The 23471-nt window shown below is 45.5% G+C and overlaps 1 protein-coding gene across 3 annotated transcripts in view; it reads left to right on the top strand.

Moving 5' to 3' along the window:
- Nucleotides 1–23471, top strand: part of slc38a3b (solute carrier family 38 member 3b) — a 63099-nt gene that overhangs the window by 30672 nt on the left and 8956 nt on the right. For all 3 annotated transcript variants that reach the window (XM_064966885.1, XM_064966886.1, XM_064966884.1), the window contains 8 exons: nt 1932–2005; nt 2634–2726; nt 4628–4709; nt 16704–16786; nt 17656–17714; nt 19003–19185; nt 19333–19412; nt 21802–21902. In XM_064966885.1, the coding sequence (XP_064822957.1) occupies nt 1932–2005; nt 2634–2726; nt 4628–4709; nt 16704–16786; nt 17656–17714; nt 19003–19185; nt 19333–19412; nt 21802–21902 (755 nt within the window). The remainder of the gene's footprint in view (nt 1–1931; nt 2006–2633; nt 2727–4627; nt 4710–16703; nt 16787–17655; nt 17715–19002; nt 19186–19332; nt 19413–21801; nt 21903–23471) is intronic.

Below are 23471 nucleotides of genomic sequence, written 5' to 3'. Positions count from 1 at the left end.
ATTTCTCAGCATCACTCAGCGTTTCAATTATTTATTTCTCAGCATCACTCAGCATTTCCATGATTTCTTACTCAGCATCACTCAGCGTTTCCATGATTTCTTACTCAGCATCACTCAGCGTTTCCATGATTTATTTCTCAGCATCACTCAGCGTTTCCATGATTTCTTACTCAGCATCACTCAGCATTTACATAATGTCTTAATCAGCATCACTCAGCGTTTCCATGATTTCTTACTCAGCATCACACAGCATTTACATGATTTCTTAGTGTCACTCAGCGTTTCCATGATTTCTTACTCAGCATCACTCAGCATTTACATAATGTCTTAATCAGCATCACTCAGCGTTTCCATGATTTCTTACTCAGCATCACTCAGCATTTACATAATGTCTTAATCAGCATCACTCAGCATTTCCATGATTTATTTCTCAGCATCACTCAGCATTTCCATGATTTCTTAGTGTCACTCAGCGTTTCCAGGGTTTCTTACTCAGCATCACTCAGCATTTACAAAATCTCTTAATCAGCATTACTCAGCGTTTCCATGATTTCTTACTCAGCATCACTCAGCGTTTCCATTATTTATTTCTCAGCATCACTTAGCATTTCCATGATTTCTTAGTGTCACTCAGCGTTTCCATGATTTCTTACTCAGCATCACTCAGCATTTACATAATCTCTTAATCAGTACCACTCAGCGTTTCCATGATTTCTTACTCAGCATCACTCAGCATTTCCATGATTTCTTCGTGTCACTCAGCGTTTCCAGGGTTTCTTACTCAGCATCACTCAGCATTTACAAAATCTCTTAATCAGCACCACTCAGCGTTTCCATGATTTCTTACTCAGCATCACTCAGCGTTTCCCATAGCACTAACAACAGAGTGGGAATAATGGTCCTATAACACGACATTTAGACCTGAGACCTGAGACTTCCTGGACATGGAAACAAACCAACCATTGAGCAGCTCATACTCGATGCCGTGGTCTCATTCACCGGCTGTTGTGACTCATGGAGGAATGGCCACATAGGCCTACATACCCAAGGACCTGCTCTTTTGGTGGGCAGTGGAATGTCAGGGCCTCTGTGCCCACGCTGACTGTGGCCAGATGCTAGGATCCTCACCTCTGCTGTGGTCAGTAGTCAAGGGGCCTCCTTCTGGCTGTAGGGGCCAGACTCTGAGGTCTGGGAAAGGTGATGGCATCGAGAGTGCCCTCTGACCCTCTAGGAATGTTGGTCGAAGGGGTCAGTGTTCTGTAGGCGGACTGCGACTCCGCTCTGCGCTCCCTTTGGCACAGGGGCATAAGGGGAAGAGCAGTTGTGGGAAACACTGTTTATCAGAGTATTACAATAAACCAGGATAGCTGGACGCAGACTTACATCCTTTATTAACCCCCCCCACACCGAGCTCCTAAGTTCTTACCCCCGACATGATTTTCTCAGACTGTTGGCAACATCATACAGCATTACCTTTTTCATGACATTGAGAGTCTGCTGAGAAAGCGCTTGCCTTTATTAACTGTCTGTACTTGATCCTTTAGATCAAATGGCTACAGTTGGACATTACAGTTGGTGGTGAGCCAGCCAAAGTTGGCTTTGTTCTAGCTGTACTTTTTCACTGTTCATCCTAGTAATCCCATCATGATACAATTAATGTATTTCAGTAAAACCTTTAAATGTATATAATTGGAATTATACCCAGACAGTTGTAATCTCAAACTGTAATTTATTTTGTTCTATTGGCTCCTAGTCAAGCCACTAAGTGCAGGGCTTGTCGTAGAAATGTGTGTGTTTGTACTGTATTATTACATATTATCAGAAAGAAGTTCACTTCCACAGTCAATAATGAGCTCAACGAAAGTCCTTTCACTGCATTGAAATGAGGTATTGATGTGTTTATCATGTACTCTTTCTCTCTCTCCTCCCAGGTTTCTTCTGACTGCTGTGGCGGCTCTGTCCTCCTACTCCATTCACCTGCTGCTCAAATCCTCTGGCATTGTGGGTAAGCTGACCCTCGTCTTCAGTGGACCTCATGCTTGAATGGTGCTTGTGTAGCTATGTGTACAATTTGTAAGTCGCTCTGGATAAGAGCGTCTGCCAAATGACTTAAATGTAAATGTAAATGTGTACTGTAGTTATACATACACATCATTGTTTGATCCAGTGGCAACACTCCAAGACGTAGGGGTGTGTGACACTATTGCTGAATCATTGAGAGGAGATGACGGTACTACATATGTTGGGCTGCTGCTGTGTCCAGTCACAGGGACAGGGCCAAATGGAGAAAAAGTGATGGCTGGCATAATTACCGTTTTAGCATTCGCATGTCTTGATTGCAGCTTGTATAGATTAGCTTGGGGAAGTAATGTGCTATTACAATGTAATGGATCCCCAATGGCCCAGCATTAAGGATGTTGACAAATGTTTATATATTGTTGTGCGTTTATATTCCGGTATAGGGGCCTAGTATGGAAATAGAGGCCTGGCATGGAAATAGAGGCCTGGCATATTAACTTCTGTAGATTAACCTGTAGATTCTACACGGACTAAGTGTGGTTTGATTTACTACCTGGGTGTCCCCCTGTAAAGCTGTGCAATGATGATGTTGCACAACCCTCTTCCTCTTCCAGGAATCCGAGCTTATGAACAACTAGGCTATAGAGCCTTTGGCACCACAGGCAAGATGGCCGCCGGTATCGCCATCACACTACAGAACATCGGAGGTGAGAGGACACTGTGGTCACTGGTCTAGTTGATCTCAACAATACACATCTGTGTGTATTTGTAGTGGTTATAGTGTTATGATGAATTACAAAGCTCAGCAGTAGACAGGCAGGCAGACTGTTTGGTCTTCCTGTTCACTTGGAGTTCAGGCCTTCACATTAGCCCCCCCCCCACCCTCCATATTTATATAGTACTAGTAATACAGCTCTAGCCCTCACTGTCTCTCTCTCTTTCTATGTGTGTGTATATATGATATGGCAGTGTATTAAGGAGCTAAGGCCAGCTGTCCAGTTAGCTAACAGCTGCTGCCTTGGTTACGAGGTGGTGTGTTGGCGTTGGCAGTGTGTTGGCTGCCTGCCTTCCTGCGTGGTCTGATCCCTAGCTTTGACTGAGGCACAGGCAGCACCAGCCAGCATCAACCAGCCAGCCATGTTACCATTGTGTTTCTTACTGTAGTAGTGAAGTGAAGTGTCTCCTTGTACCACACAGAGAACACATAACACAAAGTACTGTCTGAGAATCATGAATCAGGTTGTTTTAGGTCAATGCGAGGAATTACACATGGAGAGTAAGAATAGAATAGGAACAGTTTGCTCAAATTCAGAATGTAGACATTAATTACATGGACAATGCATGGTCACTTATTCAGTTGGATGTGAGGGCACATGAGGGAATAACCACTTAATAACACATGAGCAGTGCACAATTGGCCCACCGTTGTCCAGGTTTGGCAGGTGTAGGCCGTCATTGTAAATAAGAATGAGTTCTTAACTGAGTTGCCTAGTTAAATAAAATAAAAAAATAATAAAATAAAAGTGTGCTGAAATGTGGACACATTATGAAGATGAGGATGTGTTCTGAAATGGGGGAAAACTTTAATTTGCTTTGAGAACTGTTGAATAGCTTTTTATGTTTGTAAATCGTTTTAAAAATTCATGCCTTTAGAAAATCTCTTTCCACACTGTGCAGTTTGTTATTTTCTAGACGTCTGTATGTCTTTCTTCAGTCTGTGTTCTTTTCTAGACGTCTGTATGTCTTCAGTTTTATTTATTTATTTATTTTTTATTTCACCTTTATTTAACCAGGTAGGCCAGTATGCCAGTTGAGAACAAGTTCTCATTTACAATTGCGACCTGGCCAAGATAAAGCAAAGCAGTTCGACACATACAACAACACAGAGTTACACATGGAATAAACAAACATACAGTCAATAATACAGTAGAAAAATAAGTCTATATACAATGTGAGCAAATGAGGTGAGATAAGGGAGGTAAATGCAAAAAAAAGGCCATGGTGGCAAAGTAAATACAATATAGCAAGTAAAACACTGGAATGGTAGATTTGCAATGGTAGAATGTGCAAAGTAGAAATAAAAATAATGGGGTGCAAAGGAGCAAAATAAATAAATAAATAAAATACAGTAGGGAAAGAGGTAGTTGTTTGGGCTAAATTATAGGTGGGCTATGTACAGGTGCAGTAATCTGTGAGCTGCTCTGACAGTTGGTGCTTAAAGCTAGTGAGGGAGACAAGTGTTTCCAGTTTCAGAGATTTTTGTAGTTCGTTCCAGTCATTGGCAGCAGAGAACTGGAAGGAGAGGCGGCCAAAGAAAGAATTGGTTTTGGGGGTGACTAGAGAGATATACCTGCTGGAGCGCGTGCTACAGGTGGGAGATGCTATGGTGACCAGCGAGCTGAGATAAGGGGGGACTTTACCTAGCAGGGTCTTGTCTGTGTTCAGTCTGTGTTCTTTTCTAGACGTCTGTACATCTGTTTTTCCCCAGGTGAATGTTCTGTGTGGTGACTGAGTAGGTCACCCATATGTGAAGGTGTTAGCTACATGTCTTGATTAAATGTCACTGACTGTGTCACTCATAGTTTCTGTCGGTCTCTACTCCTCACAGCCATGTCCAGCTACCTGTACATCGTCAAGTCTGAGTTCCCATTGGTCATCCAGGCCTTCAGTAGGGCAGACCCCATGGCTGAGTGAGTACTATTTTTGGTCTGTCCACTAGATCTAACATGTCTCTACATTCCAGGCCCACAGTAGGCAAATGTTGAACATAGAAAATGCAAGAGTAGAGTGGATGTGATTCCTAATTTTGCATGTAAGTGAGACATGTTTGTTCTATAAAGTATATGGGAATGTTCCACAATGTTGTTCCCTGCTAAACACCCAGATGAAGGCCTTTTCTGCCTGTGGAACTGTAGCTGGTAGCTTTGCATGGACTCTGGTTCACCTGGCATTGCCTGCTGTCTGCTAGACAGAACAGAGAGGATTGTCAGGAATGGCTAGCACACGTCTCTTCGACCACCCATGGGTTGTGGTGACACCGCCTCCAAACAGAAGTGTTGTGGTGGTGATGCGGGGAGTGGTGTGTTGGGCACCCCTACGGTCCCTGGCTGTCTGAAGTGGTTTCCTGCACTGCTTCTCCTTCTGGCTGGATCTAAAAACAAACCCTGGACTGGACACGACAGGGAGTGCAGAGAGCTGAGCCCTGTCCTGCCCTACCCAGCCAGTCAGCCAGCCAGCCAGCCAGGCTGCTTTAGGAAACATCACAGCTCCCTTCTCTATTAGCCTGTCCAAAGGGCTCAGCCCTGCATCAAAGCACACTGGTTGTAGTTGACACGGGGGAGTTGAATACATGAAAGAAATGTACAGTAGTGCAGCCAGAAGAGCAGTGAAAATGACTCCTATTTATCTCAATGGTGTTGGCCTCCTGACAAATGGAGGTGAGATGAGACGGCTTCTCCGTCCGTCCTCTGTGCTCTGGCTTATAGCCCTCTGTTATCCAGCTAGTCTGATGCTCAGACCATGTGTCTCAGTGGGTTTCTGTGTGTCCTGTAGCTAAGTGATTGTAGTGTGTTGAACTGTTGTTATGGGTGTGCGTTTCATTTCTGGGAGAGTGCAGGTATTTCTCCATGGGGATATTAGAGTTCTCTGAAGGCCTGTCATCACCCTTTGTTGTTGATGAGGAGGGGTGTGACAGGGTCAGATTGTGACACACGTGTGTGTGTGTGTGTGTGTGTGTGTGTGGGTGTGTGTATTTGGGGAAGGATCAAACACATATCAAGCAAACACACATACACACATTCTCAGGTGACAGCTGAGAGCTGTCTGGACTGGGGGGGCAGCCTCAGTTCAGGTCACACTAAAGGACAGGTCAACTCAGGCACAAACACATAGACAGGAAACTTTATGTCCAGACATTTAAACAGTACACACACAACAGTACGCATACACAACAGTACACACACACACACACAACAGTACGCAAACACAACAAGTATGCACACACAACAGCATGCACACACCCATACTTCTTTAGCTCCCTCTATACATACATGGTCAGTACATCATATTCTCTGGTTTCAGGTGCTTTTACATTTGTGGAGTAAGGGTTTGTTTATGGCCCAAGGTTATTAAAATAGAAATGGGTTTACAGTGATTCATACAGTGTGTCTGATTGGATAAGTGCCTGTCACTCAGATTAGTAGAGGGCTACATATGAAGGAAGAGGATAGTAGAGGGCAATATGAAGGAATTGGATTGTAGAGGGCTACATGAAGGAAGAGGATAGTAGAGGGCTACATGAAGGAAGAGGATAGTAGAGGGCTACATGAAGGATGAGGATAGTAGAGGGCTACATATGAAGGACGAGGATAGTAGAGGACTACATATGAAGGGAGAGGATAGTAGAGGGCTACATGAAGGACGAGGATAGAGGGCTACATGAAGGACGAGGATAGTAGAGGCTACATATGAAGGGAGAGGATAGTAGAGGGCTACATGAAGGACGAGGATAGCAGAGGCTACATATGAAGGAAGAGGATAGCAGAGGCTACATATGAAGGAAGAGGATAGTAGAGGCTACATATGAAGGAAGAGGATAGTAGAGGCTACATCTGAAGGAAGAAGATAGTAGAGGCTACATATGAAGGAAGAGGATAGTAGAGGCTACATATGAAGGGATAGGATAGTAGAGGGCAACATGAAGGAAGAGGATAGTAGAGGGCAACATGAAGAACAAGGATAGTAGAGGCTACATCTGAAGGAAGAGCATAGTAGAGGCTACATCTGAAGGAAGAGGAGAGTAGAGGCTACATCTGAAGGAAGAGGATAGTAGAGGCTTATATGAAGGAAGAGGATAGTAGAGGCTACATCTGAAGGAAGAGCATAGTAGAGGCTACATCTGAAGGAAGAGGATAGTAGAGGTCTACATATGAAGGAAGGGGATAGTAGAGCCTACATGAATGAAGAGGATAGTAGAGGCTACATGAATGAAGGGGATAGTAGAGGCTACATCTGAAGGAAGAGGATAGTAGAGGGCTACATATGAAGGAAGAGGATAGTAGAGGTCTACATATGAAGGAAGGGGATAGTAGAGCCTACATGAATGAAGAGGATAGTAGAGGCTACATGAATGAAGGGGATAGTAGAGGCTACATCTGAAGGAAGAGGATAGTAGAGGGCTACATATGAAGGAAGAGGATAGTAGAGGGTACATATGAAACAAGAGGATAGTAGAGGGCTACATGAAGGAAGAGGATAGTAGAGGGCTACATATGAAGGAAGAGGATAGTAGAGGGCTACATATGATGAAGGAACAGGATAGTAGAGGGCTACATGAAGGAAGAGGATAGTAGAGGGCTACATATGAAACAAAAGAGGATAGTAGAGGGCTACATATGAATGAAGAGGATAGTAGAGGCTACATGAAGGAAGAGGATAGTAGAGGCTACATGAAGGAAGAGGATAGTAGAGGGCTACATGAAGGAAGAGGATAGTAGAGGGCTACATGAAGGAAGAGGATAGTAGAGGGCTACATGAAACAAGAGGATAGTAGAGGGCTACATATGAAACAAGAGGATAGTAGAGGGCTACATATGAAACAAGAGGATAGTAGAGGGCTACATATGAAGGAACAGGATAGTAGAGGGCTACATGAAGGACGAGGATAGTAGAGGGCTACATATGAAGGAAGAGGATAGTAGAGGGCTACATGAAGGAAGAGGATAGTAGAGGGCTACATGAAGGAAGAGGATAGTAGAGGGCTACATGAAGGAAGAGGATAGTAGAGGGCTACATGAAGGAAGAGGATAGTAGAGGGCTACATGAAGGAAGAGGATAGTAGAGGGCTACATGAAGGAAGAGGATAGCAGAGGCTACATGAAGGAAGAGGATAGTAGAGGCTACATGAAGGAAGAGGATAGTAGAGGCTACATGAAGGAAGAGGATAGTAGAGGGCTACATGAAGGAAGAGGATAGTAGAGGGCTACATGAAGGAAGAGGATAGTAGAGGGCTACATGAAGGAAGAGGATAGTAGAGGGCTACATGAAGGAAGAGGATAGTAGAGGGCTACATGAAGGAAGAGGATAGTAGAGGGCTACATGAAGGAAGAGGATAGTAGAGGGCTACATGAAGGAAGAGGATAGTAGAGGGCTACATGAAGGAAGAGGATAGTAGAGGGCTACATGAAGGAAGAGGATAGTAGAGGGCTACATGAAGGAAGAGGATAGTAGAGGGCTACATGAAGGAAGAGGATAGTAGAGGGCTACATGAAGGAAGAGGATAGTAGAGGGCTTACATATGAAGGAAGAGGATAGTATGTACAGTACAGTATATACGAAATCATAGGCAGCTGGAAGAACATAAGGTAAGGTACTCTTCCTCAAAGACAGAGCAGGAGATGGACAGGTGGATCAAAAGTGGGTTTGACACAGTGTCAAGGCACCCCCACCCCCACCTCCTGATCTCTAATAAAACATGTTCATAAAGATTAAAATGCCATGAAAGGTCATGGCCTGTGCTTCCTGCTTCCTTGGGACTCTCTAAAGTTTTTCCAGCCTTCCTCCCCACACAAGAGCAGACGCGCCCACGTACAGTGGGGTAAAAAAGTATTTTGTCAGCCACCAATTGTTCAAGTTCTCCCACTTAAAAAGATGAAAGAGGCCTTTCATTTTCATCATAGGTACACTTCAACTATGACAGACAAAATGAGAAAAAAAATCCAGAAAATCACGTTGTAGGATTTTTTATGAATGAATTATGGTGGAAAATAAGTATTTGGTCAATAACAAAAGTTTATCTCAATACTTTGTTATATACCCTTTGTTGGCAATGACAGAGGTCAAACGTTTTCTGTAAGTCTTCACAAGGTTTTCACACACTGTTGCTGGTATTTTGGCCCATTCCTCCATTCAGATCTCCTCTAGAGCAGTGATGTTTTGGGGCTGTTGCTGGGCAACACGGACTTTCAACTCCCTCCAACACGGATTTTCAACTCCCTTCTATGGGGTTGAGATCTGGAGACTGGCTAGGCCACTCCAGGACCTTGAAATGCTTCTTACGAAGCCACTCCTTCGTTGCCCGGGCGGTGTGCTTGGGATCATTGTCATGCTGAAAGACCCAGCCACATTTCATCTTCAATGCCCTTGCTGATGGAAGGAGGTTTTCACTCAAAATCTCACGATGCATGGCCCCATTCATTCTTTCCTTTACACGGATCAGTCGTCCTGGTCCCTTTGCAGGAAAACAGCCCCAAAGCATGATGTTTCCACCCCCATGCTTCACAGTAGGTATGGGGTTCTTTGGATGCAACTCAGCATTCTTTGTCCTCCAAACATGACGAGTTGAGTTTTTATCAAAAAGTTATATTTTGGTTTCATCTGACCATATGACATTCTCCCAATCTTCTTCTGGATTATCCAAATGTTCTCTAGGAAACTTCAGACGGGCCTGGACATGTACTGGCTTAAGCAGGGGCACACGTCTGGCACTGCAGGATTTGAGTCCCTGGCGGCGTAGTGTGTTACTGATGGTAGGCTTTGTTACTTTGGTCCCAGCTCTCTGCAGGTCATTCACTAGGTCCCCCCGTGTGGCTCTGGGATTTTTGCTCACCGTTCTTGTGATCATTTTGACCCCACAGGGTGAGATCTTGCGTGGAGCCCCAGATCGAGGGAGATTATCAGTGGTCTTGTATGTCTTCCATTCCCTAATAATTGCTCCCACAGTTGATTTCTTCAAACCAAGCTGCTTACCTATTGCAGATTCCGTCTTCCCAGCCTGGTGCAGGTCTACAATTTTGTATCTAGTGTCCTTTGACTGCTCTTTGGTCTTGGCCATAGTGGAGTTTGTGACTGTTTGAGGTTGTGGACAGGTGTCTTTTACACTGATAACAAGTTCAAACAGGTGCCATTAATACAGGTAACGAGTGGAGGACAGAGGAGCCTCTTAAAGAAGAAGTTACAGGTCTGTGAGAGCCAGAATTCTTGCTTGTTTGTAGGTGACCAAATACTTATTTTCCACCATAATTTGCAAATAAATTCATAAAAAATCCTACAATGTGATTTTCTGGATTTTTTTTCTCATTTTGTCTTTCATAGTTGAAGTGTACCTATGATGAAAATTACAGGCCTCTCTCATCTTTTTAAGTGGGAGAACTTGCACAATTGGTGGATGACTAAATAATTTTTTGCCCCACTGTACATGCACACACTCACACAGAGGACAGCGCATTCGCACACTGTATTCCGTAGGCCAGCCCTGTTTGTTGTATGGCCTGGCTCACAGAGAGTGTTAAGAATAACAGGTTTAGCAGCTTAGCCAGAGACCCTCTGATACCCAGGCTTTAGAAGACGATATGATGTAGTCTATAGGCAGTGGCGGTTCTAGCTTGTATGGCTCCCTGGGAGAAACCCCCCTTCAGCACCATTCTATACTAACTGTCATTTTTATTCAGACATTTGGAACAACGCAAATTAATAATCATAACATTTAAAATTATATAAATAAACTCAGCAAAAAAAGAAACGTCCTCTCACTGTCAACTGCGTTTATTTTCAGCAACCTTAACATGTGTAAATATTTGTATGAACATAACAAGATTCAACAACTGAGACATAAACTGAAGATGTTCCACAGACATGTGACTAACAGAAATTGAATAATGTGTCCCTGAACAAAGGGGGGTTCAAATTCTAAAGCAACAGTTAGTATCTGGTGTGGCCACCAGCTGCATTAAGTACTGCAGTGCATCTCCTCATGGACTGCACCAGATTTGTCAGTTTTTGCTGTGAGATGTTGCTCTTCGCTGGCCATGGCAGAACACTGACATTCCTGTCTTGCAGGAAATCACTCTGAATGAGCAGTATGGCTGGTGGCATTGTCATGCTGGAGGGTCATGTCAGGATGAGCCTGCAGGAAGGGTACCACATGAGGGAGGAGGATGTCTTCTCTGTAACGCACAGCGTTGAGATTGCCTGCAATGACAACAAGCTCAGTCTGATGATGCTGTGACACACCGCCCCAGACCATGACGGACCCTCCACCTCTAAATCGATCCCACTCCAGAGTACAGGCCTCGGTGTAACGCTCATTCCTTCGACGATAAACGCAAATCCGACCATCACCTAAAAAAAGAAACGTCCCTTTTTCAGGTCCTTGACATTCAAAGATAAAAGCAGTGAGGGGACGTTTCTTTTTTTGCTGAGTTTAGCTTGTTTCCTTGGTGTTAATGTTATTAGCTTGTTCCCTTGGTGTTAATGTTACTAGCTTGTTCCCTTGGTGTTAATGTTACTAGCTTGTTCCCTTGGTGTTATTGTTACTAGCTTGTTCCCTTGGTGTTATTGTTACTAGCTTGTCCCCTTGATGTTAATGTTACTAGCTTGTTCCCTTGGTGTTAATGTTACTAGCTTGTCCCCTTGATGTTAATGTTACTAGCTTGTTCCCTTGATGTTAATGTTACTAGCTTGTCCCCTTGATGTTAATGTTACTAGCTTGTCCCCTTGACGTTAATGTTACTAGCTTGTCCCCTTGGTGTTAATGTTACTAGCTTGTTCCCTTGATGTTAATGTTACTAGCTTGTTCCCTTGGTGTTATTGTTACTAGCTTGTTCCCTTGGTGTTAATGTTACTAGCTTGTTCCCTTGATGTTAATGTTACTAGCTTGTTCCCTTGGTGTTATTGTTACTAGCTTGTTCCCTTGGTGTTGTTATGAGCTTGTTCCCTTGGTGTTAATGTTACGAGCTTGTTCCCTTGGTGTTAATGTTACTAGCTTGTTCCCTTGGTGTTATTGTTACTAGCTTGTTCCCTTGATGTTAATGTTACTAGCTTGTTCCCTTGATGTTAATGTTACTAGCTTGTTCCCTTGGTGTTAATGTTACTAGCTTGTTCCCTTGATGTTAATGTTACTAGCTTGTTCCCTTGGTGTTAAAGTTATTAGCTTGTTTCCTTGGTGTTAATGTTACTAGCTTGTTCCCTTGGTGTTAATGTTACTAGCTTGTTCCCTTGGTGTTAATGTTATTAGCTTGTTCCCTTGGTGTTAATGTTACTAGCTTGTTCCCTTGATGTTAATGTTACTAGCTTGTTCCCTTGGTGTTAATGTTACTAGCTTGTTCCCTTGGTGTTAATGTTACTAGCTTGTTCCCTTGATGTTAATGTTACTAGCTTGTTCCCTTGTGGTTATTTATTTAACTAGCTTGTTCATTTACATTTACATTTAAGTCATTTAGCAGACGCTCTTATCCAGAGCGACTTACAAATTGGTGAATTCACCTTCTGACATCCAGTGGAACAGCCACTTTACAATAGTGCATCTAAATCATTAAGGGGGGGGGGGTGAGAAGGATTACTTCTCCTATCCTAGGTATTCCTTGAAGAGGTGGGGTTTCAGGTGTCTCCGGAAGGTGGTGATTGACTCCGCTGTCCTGGCGTCGTGAGGGAGTTTGTTCCACCATTGGGGGGCCAGAGCAGCGAACAGTTTTGACTGGGCTGAGCGGGAACTGTACTTCCTCAATGGTAGGGAGGCGAGCAGGCCAGAGGTGGATGAACGCAGTGCCCTTGCTTGGGTGTAGGGCCTGATCAGAGCCTGGAGGTACTGCGGTGCCGTTCCCCTCACAGCTCCGTAGGCAAGCACCATGGTCTTGTAGCGGATGCGAGCTTCAACTGGAAGCCAGTGGAGAGAGCGGAGGAGCGGGGTGACGTGAGAGAACTTGGGAAGGTTGAACACCAGACGGGCTGCGGCGTTCTGGATGAGTTGTAGGGGTTTAATGGCACAGGCAGGGAGCCCAGCCAGCAGCGAGTTGCAGTAATCCAGACAGGAGATGACAAGTGCCTGGATTAGGACCTGCGCCGCTTCCTGTGTGAGGCAGGGTCGTACTCTGCGGATGTTGTAGAGCATGAACCTACAGGAACGGGCCACCGCCATGATGTTGGTTGAGAACGACAGGGTGTTGTCCAGGATCACGCCAAGGTTCTTAGCGCTCTGGGAGGAGGACACAATGGAGTTGTCAACCGTGATGGCGAGATCATGGAACGGGCAGTCCTTCCCCGGGAGGAAGAGCAGCTCCGTCTTGCCGAGGTTCAGCTTGAGGTGGTGATCCGTCATCCACACTGATATGTCTGCCAGACATGCAGAGATGCGATTCGCCGCCTGGTCATCAGAAGGGGGAAAGGAGAAGATTAATTGTGTGTCGTCTGCATAGCAATGATAGGAGAGACCATGTGAGGTTATGACAGAGCCAAGCGACCTGGTGTATAGCGAGAACAGGAGAGGGCCTAGAACAGAGCCCTGGGGGACACCAGTGGTGAGAGCGCGTGGCGAGGAGACAGATTCTCGCCACGCCACCTGGTAGGAGCGACCTGTCAGGTAGGACGCAATCCAAGCGTGGGCCGCGCCGGAGATGCCCAACTCGGAGAGGGTGGAGAGGAGGATCTGATGGTTCACAGTATCGAAGGCAGCCGATAGGTCTAGAAGGATGAGAGCAGAGGAGAGAGAGTTAGCTTTAGCAGTGCGGAGCGCCTCCGTGATGCAGAGAAGAGCAGTCTCAGTTGAATGACTAGTCTTGAAACCTGACTGATTTGGATCAAGAAGGTCATTCTGAGAGAGATAGCGGGAGAGCTGGCCAAGGACGGCACGTTCAAGAGTTTTGGAGAGAAAAGAAAGAAGGGATACTGGTCTGTAGTTGTTGACATCGGAGGGATCGAGTGTAGGTTTCTTCAGAAGGGGTGCAACTCTCGCTCTCTTGAAGACGGAAGGGACGTAGCCAGCGGTCAGGGATGAGTTGATGAGCGAGGTGAGGTAAGGGAGAAGGTCCCCGGAAATGGTCTGGAGGAGAGAGGAGGGGATAGGGTCGAGCGGGCAGGTTGTTGGGCGGCCGGCCGTCACAAGAAGCGAGATTTCATCTGGAGAGAGAGGGGAGAAAGAGGTCAGAGCACAGGGTAGGGCAGTGTGAGCAGAACCAGCGGTGTCGTTTGACTTAGCAAACGAGGATCGGATGTCGTCGACCTTCTTTTCAAAATGGTTGACGAAGTCATCTGCAGAGAGGGAGGAGGGGGGGAGGAGGATTCAGGAGGGAGGAGAAGGTGGCAAAGAGCTTCCTAGGGTTAGAGGCAGATGCTTGGAATTTAGAGTGGTAGAAAGTGGCTTTAGCAGCAGAGACAGAGGAGGAAAATGTAGAGAGGAGGGAGTGAAAGGATGCCAGGTCCGCAGGGAGGCGAGTTTTCCTCCATTTCCGCTCGGCTGCCCGGAGCTCTGTTCTGTGAGCTCGCAATGAGTCATCGAGCCACGGAGCGGGAGGGGAGGACCGAGCCGGCCTGGAGGATAGGGGACATAGAGAGTCAAAGGATGCAGAAAGGGAAGAGAGGAGGGTTGAGGAGGCAGAGTCAGGAGAAAGGTTGGAGAAGGTATGAGCAGAGGGAAGAGATGAAAGGATGGAAGAGGAAAGAGTAGCGGGGGAGAGAGAGCGAAGGTTGGGACGGCGCGATACCATCCGAGTAGGGGCAGTGTGGGAAGTGTTGGATGAGAGCGAGAGGGAAAAAGGATACAAGGTAGTGGTCGGAGACTTGGAGGGGAGTTGCAGTGAGGTTAGTGGAAGAACAGCATCTAGTACCCTGTTAATGTTACTAGCTTGTTCCCTTGATGTTAATGTAACTAGCTTGTTCCCTTGTGGATATTTATTTAACTAGCTTGTTCCCTTGATGTTAATGTTACTAGCTTGTTTCCTTAGTGTTATTGTAACTAGCATGTTCCCTTGGTGTTAATGTTACTAGCTTGTTCCCTTGTGGTTATTTATTTAACTAGCTTGTTCCCTTGATGTTAATGTTACTAGCTTGTTCCCTTGGTGTTAATGTTACTAGCTTGTTCCCTTGGTGTTAATGTTACTAGCTTGTTCCCTTGGTGTTAATGTTACTCGCTTGTTCCCATGGTGATAATATAACTAGCTTGTTCCCATGGTGTTAATATAACTAGCTTGTTCCCTTGATGTTAATGTTACTAGCTTGTTCCCATGGTGATAATATAACTAGCTTGTTCCCATGGTGTTAATATAACTAGCTTGTTCCCATGGTGTTAATATAACTAGCTTGTTCCCATGGTGATAATATAACTAGCTTGTTCCCATGGTGATAATATAACTAGCTTGTTCCCTTGGTGTTAATGCTATTAGCCTGTTCCCTTGGTGTTGATGCTATTAGCCTGTTCCCTTGGTGTTATTGTAAATAGCTTGTTCACAGGGCAGCGGCAGCAGCAGGACATGGCAGAGCAAGCCTGAGGTGTTTCACATAGACACTGTTGTGGCAAGACTTATTAAAAACCAATTAGATGTTAGGAATGGTTCTCTCAGACTGAGCCTGGAGTGAACAGTTACTGGCCCTCAACCTGTCCCAAGCCACCATGTGATCTGACCATGGGGTCACCCTGTGTCCAACATTCTCAGCGCTGAGAATGCAACGTGACACATCTCAATGCCTGTTGACGTGCACATGGAGACCGTTATGCATTATTAGTGGCTATTTAGAAGCCTCAAATCCGTCTGGATCACGTATGTTATGATGTAGCAGACCTCCCAGATGAGGATAGAGTATATAGAGAGCACTGTCCTTGCCTGTGTTTGGCTGGAGGCAGGGAGCTTGTACTGGTGCTCAGGCCAAGGCCCTGTGGAAGGAAAATATGCTTGGGTGGAAAGTATGTGTGGGGTGGGTCCCTATATGCTACCCTTATTGGAACTATCAACGCCCATGTAAATCAATAGCCTTATATAAGAGAGTGCTTCAGACCCCCGTGCCAGATGAAAGAGCAATGTCACGCAGAAACAATAGTCAGAAATAGACATATTTCCCCAATAAGCCCAACAGGCGTTCCACTGTTCCACCTAGCCTGGCTCTCACATAATAGACCAGAGCAGAACTATTAGACAGAATATATTCTGACTCTCTGGCAGTGACTCAATCAATCAATCAGAACATTTAGTGTGGTGTTATGCAATTTTCTCTCTCTCTCTCTCTCTCTCTCTCGCCCTCTCTCTCTCTCTCGCCCTCTCTCTCTCTCTCTCTCTCTCTCGCCCTCTCTCTCTCTCGCCCTCTCTCTCGCTCTCTCTCTCTCTCTCGCCCTCTCTCTCGCTCTCTCTCTCTCTCTCGCCCTCTCTCTATCTCTCTCTCTCTCTCTCTCTCTCTCTCGCCGTCTCGCTCTGTCTCTCTGTCTCTCTCTGTCTCTCTGTCTCTCTCGCTCTGTCTCTCTGGCTCTGTCTCTGTCTCTCTCGCTCTGTCTCTCTCGCTGTCTCTCGCTCTGTCTCTCTCGCTCTCGCTCTCTCTCGCTCTGTCTCTCTCTCTCGCCCTCTCTCTCTCTCTCTCTCTCGCCCTCTCGCTCTGTCTCTCTCGCTCTCTCTCTCTGTCTCTCTCGCTCTGTCTCTCGCTCTGTCTCTCGCTCTCTCTCGCTCTCTCGCTCTCTCTCGCTCTGTCTCTCTCGCTCTCGTTCTGTCTCACTCTTGCTCTGTCGCTCTCGCTCTGTCTCTCTCGCTCTGTCTCTCTCACTCTCTCTCTCGCTCTCTCGCTCTGTCTCTCTCTCTCTCGCTCTGTCTCTCTCTCTCGCTCTGTCTCTCTCTCTCTCGCTCTGTCTCTCTCGCTCTGTCTCTCTCGCTCTGTCTCTCTCGCTCTGTCTCTCTCGCTCTATCTATCTCGCTCTCTCTATCTATCGCTCTTAGTTTGTGGTACCTGAATGGGAACTACCTGGTGATCATGGTCTCCATTAGTGTGATCCTTCCGTTGGCCCTGATGAAGCAGCTGGGTGAGTTGCACCTCTTCTTCTCCCTTCCAACCTCTTTGTTTTCCCGCAAAATAACAGCAAGCTCATATGTGACACTAACCACGTAATAAACCTGGGTTGTCCACAACACACAACTGAATACTGTGTTAGCTAACTAAGCTGAAGGCCAGCCGTTAGGCTCTGGGAGCTCAGATAGCTTTACATTAGGTTATAACAGGTACATGTGGTTAGATGTGAGGGCTACACTCTTACTGAAACAAGGTGGAGGTGAAGGTGGAGGAATACCGCAGGGTGTATTAAGGCTTCCATTGCCGTGTGGAGGTCCTGACAGCATTGTCAACTCTCCTGGGTCACACAGCAGCCAATCAGACCCTCACACCGCTCCTGCTCTCCTGGCCCGGTATTGGTTCTGCTGTGGAAACGGCAGGGATCCAATTAGCCTCCTATGTCTCTATGGAGCCCAGAAACACAGAGTCGTAGATGACCAAGTCAACACTAACACAGATGAGATGCTGCATTGTGGTGCGGTTACACCACACACACACACACACACACACACACACACACACACACACACACACACACACACACACAGTGCAACACACACACACACACACAGTGCAACACACACACACACACAGTGCAACACAATGTGTGTGTTGCACTGGCAATCACGATTGGTCCACGCCCCTGCAGCACACTGATTACATTTTAAGAAATGAAGCGCAGCAATCTCCTCCTGTCACTGGCACTCATTTCCATGTTAAAGGCATGTAATTGGATGTGGTCTTTCCACCATTAGTAGCCTACATCTAGTGTGACCACCAAACTTAAATAGCTCACAATTCTATTCCATTATTTCTAATATGTCATTGTTTTGTGCTCTACAGGCTACCTGGGCTATACCAGTGGTTTCTCCCTTAGCTGCATGGTCTTCTTCCTCAGTGCGGTACGTTTGTTTCTTCATTCTCCTCTCCCTCCTCTCCTTCCTCTCCCCCTTCTCTCATTCCTCTCTCCCTCCTCTCCCCTCCCTTTGCTTCCTCGCCTCCTCCCTCCCTCGTTCATCTCATTCCTTTCCCTTCCTCTCATAGACTGAGTCATCTAATCATAAGAAATAGCTTTTCTGAGCTCCATAATACTCCCTCTCCTTCCCTCCTCCTTCCTCCCTCATCTCTCATACTCATGTCTATTCCCTGTGTGTGTATGACACTGATCTCAGACATGTTGCTGTGTTGCTTGATGTGTATCCTACCTCTCTCCTCCTCCTATTCCAACTCCCTCTATCTCTCCTCCCCTCCTCTTCCTCCACCTCCCCCTCTCCCTTCTCCTCCTCTCTCTCTCTACCCATCCTCCTCATCCTCTCTCCCTCTATCCATCCTCCTCCTCTCTCTCCCCATCTCTCTCCCTCCTCCTCTTCTCTCTCCTCTCCCTCCTCCTCATCTCTCCTCTCCCTCTCTCCCTCCCCCTTCTCCTGTCTCTCTCCCTCTATCCCTTCTCCTCCACTATTTTCTCTCTCTCTCCCTCTCTTCTTCTCCCCCTCTTCCTCCCTCTCCCTCCCTCTATCCATCCTCCTCCTCTCTCTCCCCCTATATCTCTCCTCTCCCTCCTATCTCTCCCCCTATATACCTCCTTCTCCTCCTCCTCTCGCTCTTCCTCTATCCCTCCTCCTCCTCCCTCTCTATCTCTCCCCCCTTTTCCTCCTCTTTTCTCTCTCCCTCTTCCCCCTTCTCCTCCTCCTCCTCCTCTCAATTTAAATTCAATTTAAGGGGCTTTATTGGCATGGGAAACATAAGTTTACATTGCCAAAGCAGGTGAAATAGATGATAAACAAAAGTGAAATAAACAGTAAACATTACACTCAAAGTTCCAAAAGAATAAAGGCATTTCAAATGTCATATTATGTGCAAATAATTACTGGTTCTTCACTGGTTGCCCTTTTCTTGTGGCAACAGGTCACACAACTTGCTGCTGTGATGACACACTGTGGTATTTCACCCAATAGATATGGGAGTTTATCAATTTGTTTTCAAATTATTGTGGGTCTGTGTAATCTGAAGGAAATATTTGTCTCTAATATGGTCATACATTTGGCAGGAGGTTAGGAAGTGCAGCTCAGTTTCCACCTCATTTTGTGGGCAGTGTGCACAAAGCCTGTCTTCTCTTGAGAGCCAGGTCTGCCTATGGCGGCTTTTCTCAATAGCAAGGCTATGCTCACTGAGTCTGTACTTCCTCTGTAGGTGATCTATAAGAAGTTCCAGATCCCCTGTCCGTTTGAGGAGTTCTCTGCAGCCAATCACACGGTCTCTCACCTGGACATCCACCTGAACGTCACTGATAACCACGCTCTCCATGATAATGGTCTGTTGCACGAGGTGGATGACTCCCACTGTGGTGCAAAAATGTTCACCATGAACTCTCAGGTACAGTAGACCAGACCACAGGGTCAATGTTTCACCAGCCCTGGGCTAGGGTTAGGACTGTTTCCCAAATGGCACCCTATTCCCTATATAATGCACTACTTTTGACCATAGTCAAGCTCATTAGGTCTTTGTGTGTTTCCTTCACAGACAGCATACACCATCCCCATCCTGGCCTTTGCCTTTGTGTGCCATCCTGAGGTTCTGCCTATCTACACTGAGCTCCGCAAGTGAGTATGCCTACCTTACCCAACCTTGTTCCATCTGTCTCCACACGGTGCCTCCCTAGTGTCAGCACTAAACCTCTGTTCATAGGTTCCTACATGCATATAGTATACGGTGCATTTGGAACAAATTCAGACCCCTTGATCTTTTCCACATTTTGTTACATTACAGCCTTATTCTACAATGGATGAAATAGTTTTTTGTCCTCATCAATCTACACACAATATTCCATAATGACAAAGTGAAAACAGGTTTTTAGAAATGTTTGCAAATGAATAAAAAAACAAAAACAGAAATACCTAAATTACATAAGTATTCAGAACCTTTGCTATGAGAAATTGAGCTCAGGTGCATCTTGTTTCATTGAACTTGATTGGAGTCCACCTGTGGTGAATTCAATTGATTGGACATGATTTGGAAAGGCACACACCTGTCTATATTAGGTCTCACAGCATGTCAGAGCAAAAACCAAACCATGAGGTCGAAGGAATTGTCCGTAGAGCTCGAGACAGGATTGTGTCGAGGCACAGATCTGGGGAAGGGTACCTAAACATTCCTGCAGCATTGAAGGTCCCCAAGAATACAGTGGCCTCCATCATTCTCAAATGGAAGAAGTTTGGAACCACCAAGACTCTTCCTAGAGCTGGCCGCCCAGCCAAACTGAGCGATCGGGGGAAACGGGCCTTGGTCAGGGAGGTGACCAAGAACCCGATGGTCACTCTGACAGAGCTCCAGAGTTACTCTGTGGAGATGGGAGAAACTTCCAGAAGGACAACCATCTCTGCAGCACTCCACCAATCAGGCCTTTATGTTAGAGTAGCCAGACAGAAACCGCTCCTCAGTAAAAGGCACATGACAGCCCTCTTGGTGTTTGCCAAAAGGCACCTAAAGAACTCTCAGACCATGAGACACAAGATTCTCTGGTCTGATGAAACCAAGATTGAACTCTTTGGCCTGAATGCCAAACGTCACATCTGGAGGAAACCTGGCACCATTCCTAAGGTGAAGCATGGTGGTGGCAGCATCATGCTGTGGGGATGTTTTCAGAAACAGGGACTGGTAGAGTAGTCAGGAAAGGTGAATGGAGCAAAGTACAGAGAGTTCCCTGATGAAAATCTGCCTCAGAGCGCTCAGGACCTCAGACAGCCCGAGACTGTCGCTCAGTAGCCCGAGACTGTCGCTCAGTAGCCAGAGACTGCAGTGTGGTAGCCCGAGACTGTCGCTCAGTAGCCAGAGACTGTCGCTCAGTAGCCAGAGACTGCAGTGCAGTAGCCAGAGACTGCAGTGCAGTAGCCCGAGACTGTCGCTCAGTAGCCCGAGACTGCAGTGCAGAGAGCAGAAGAAATATCAGCCTGTGAAGAGAAGCATGAGATTGAACTTCACTCAAATTGCTAGTTTTCCTCGTTAACACTAACAACGTTTTCCACTGTAGCAACTGTGATTGAATCAAGTCAATATTAGCCACTTTCTATGCAGCATACCGAAACAAAACTAACTATGCAAGAGATTTTGTTGTAGGTAGAAAGCATCAGAGTAGGATTCTTTTGCATTGACACCCACTACTCAACCCCTACTCTACACAGACCGGTGCGACATAACCAGTCAGCGCTGCAGTAGGCCTATATGCAAACAGACCATTGCCATATATGGATCTGTGCCATTCTCTTTGAACTGGATTGTGTTTACAGCATGAGCGTGAGTTGATACTGCTTGTTTTGACATCAAAGCGAGAGCTGCATGTAGCCATGTGTTCACATTTGTTCATATTCTTTGTGTTTGTGTTGTGTTTTGAGACAGGCTTGAATAAGCTAAGTAGCCAATAGGCAGAGGGTAGAATAGTTTGTCTGATTCTCTGTAATAATGGTATGGGAATAATAATGCATTTGATTTTGTAAAGTGGTTTCTTGCATCAAAAAACACAACAATAGTTTCTGTCGCCTCCTTGTCAGAAGAACAAGTGGATAAACAGACTCATGTCAAGCCCTGTGTGTTTTTTTCAAAAGTCTCATGGAATGTAGGCTTCCATTGAACACCACACTTTGGCTGCTACTGTAGGCTGAATGATAGAACAGCTATTTCCCTGTTAAAATGTCATGGGATGTATTTTCTCCATTGTGTTTTAGGGTAGGCCACTCTGGTAGGCCGACATTATGATCAAATAGCCACAGTAGCTTACTTGGCCACTGTTCAAACTTTCAAACTGTCATTTTAAGCAGGTACAGCCTCAGTTTGTGCTGGAAGTTTGCACTCAGCAGACCTGAAATTTGCTCAGTGACGGAACAAAATTTGAAAAAACATTGCTCTTACCCTAACCCACTGAGCCATTGGATTGGAACCACAAGATTTCCCAGTCAATGTTGGCTGTTAACCAGTGTGTGTGTGTGTGTTATCCAGCCCTTCTCAGAGGAGGATGCAGCATGTCTCCAACCTCTCCATCCTGGTGATGTACACCATGTACTTCCTGGCTGCTCTCTTCGGCTACCTGACCTTTTACGGTGAGCACCTCCTCTTCACCACTTAAACTCCTGCCCTTTCCTCAGGCTGAAATATACCGTAGTCATGATTATGTGTGCCGTAGTCTCAGAAGCCCAGGCTTATCACGTTAAGTTGGAAAGCCTGGGAGGATCTCCTCAGAAAGTAGTCTCACGTATTTGGTGTTAAGAAGAGTGTAAATGGAAACCAGTTAAACTTCTCCAACCAATCAAGTATTTTGCATAGGTTGTAAAGAGACATTGTATTTCTAAAAATTTTTCCTGCAACAAGCTAGCTTAAGATACAAATGCCTCATAGGCCACAAGACTATATTTGCAGTAATGTACAGTTTAAACATAAACACAATATCCATATTGGACAATGTTATTGAACCGAAACAGTAAGTGCGTTTTCTCAGTCTTTTGGAAATAAGAGCATAACTCCCCCTTGTGGCCATCATTGAATACCACACACTGTAATATTATTGTAGCTTGAGACACATGTTGTGTTTATGTCTTTCAACGAGGAACAGCAGACCTCAATGTATGAGTCATCATAAGTAAGGCTACGTTTGGAGGTTCAGTGTACAATACTGTGATTCTTGATGTTACCCCTGTTATCTCTAATCTTACCCCTAATGTTACCCCTGATGTTATCTCTAATGTTACCCCTGATGTTATCTCTAATATTACCCCTCATTTTCCTCTGATGTTCTCTAATGTTACCCCTAATGTTATCTCTAATGTTACCCCTGATGTTATCTCTAATGTTACCCCTGATGTTATCTCTAATGTTACCCCTGATGTTATCTCTAATGTTACCCCTGATGTTATCTCTAATGTTACCCCTGATGTTATCTCTAATGTTACCCCTGATGTTATCTCTAATGTTTCCCTGATGTTATCTCTAATGTTACCCCTAATGTTTCCCTGATGTTATCTCTAATGTTTCCCTGGTGTTATCTCTAATGTTTCCCTGATGTTATCTCTAATGTTACCCCTGATGTTATCTCTGTTACCCCTAATGTTACCCATAATCTTACCCTGATGTTACCCTGTTATCTCTGATCTTACCCTGATGTTTCTCCCTAATGTTATCCCCCGTTGTTACCCCCTGATGTTACCCTAATGTTACCGTTACTCCCTGATGTTACCCTGATGTTACCCTGATGTTACCCCCTGATGTTACCCCCAGATGTTACCCCCTGATGTTACCCCCTGATGTTATCCCCTGATGTTATCCCCTGATGTTACTCCCTGATGTTACTCCCTGATGTTACTCCCTGATGTTACTCCCTGATGTTACTCCCTGATGTTACTCCCTGATGTTACCCCCTGATGTTACTCCCTGATGTTACTCCCTGATGTTACCCCATTTAACATTACATTTAAGTAATTTAGCAGACGCTCTTATCCAGAGCGACTTACAAATTGGTGAATTCACCTTCTGACATCCAGTGGAACAGCCACTTTACAATAGTGCATCTAAATCATTTAAGGGGGGGGGGAGAAGGATTACTTTATCCTATCCTAGGTATTCCTTGAAGAGGTGGGGTTTCAGGTGTCTCCGGAAGGTGGTGATTGACTCCGCTG

This window comes from Oncorhynchus masou, chromosome 5 (genome assembly GCF_036934945.1).
Source record: "Oncorhynchus masou masou isolate Uvic2021 chromosome 5, UVic_Omas_1.1, whole genome shotgun sequence".
Lineage (NCBI taxonomy): Eukaryota > Metazoa > Chordata > Actinopteri > Salmoniformes > Salmonidae > Oncorhynchus > Oncorhynchus masou.
Note: the sequence above shows the minus strand (reverse complement) of the source record. Positions and strands in the feature narration are given on the sequence as shown.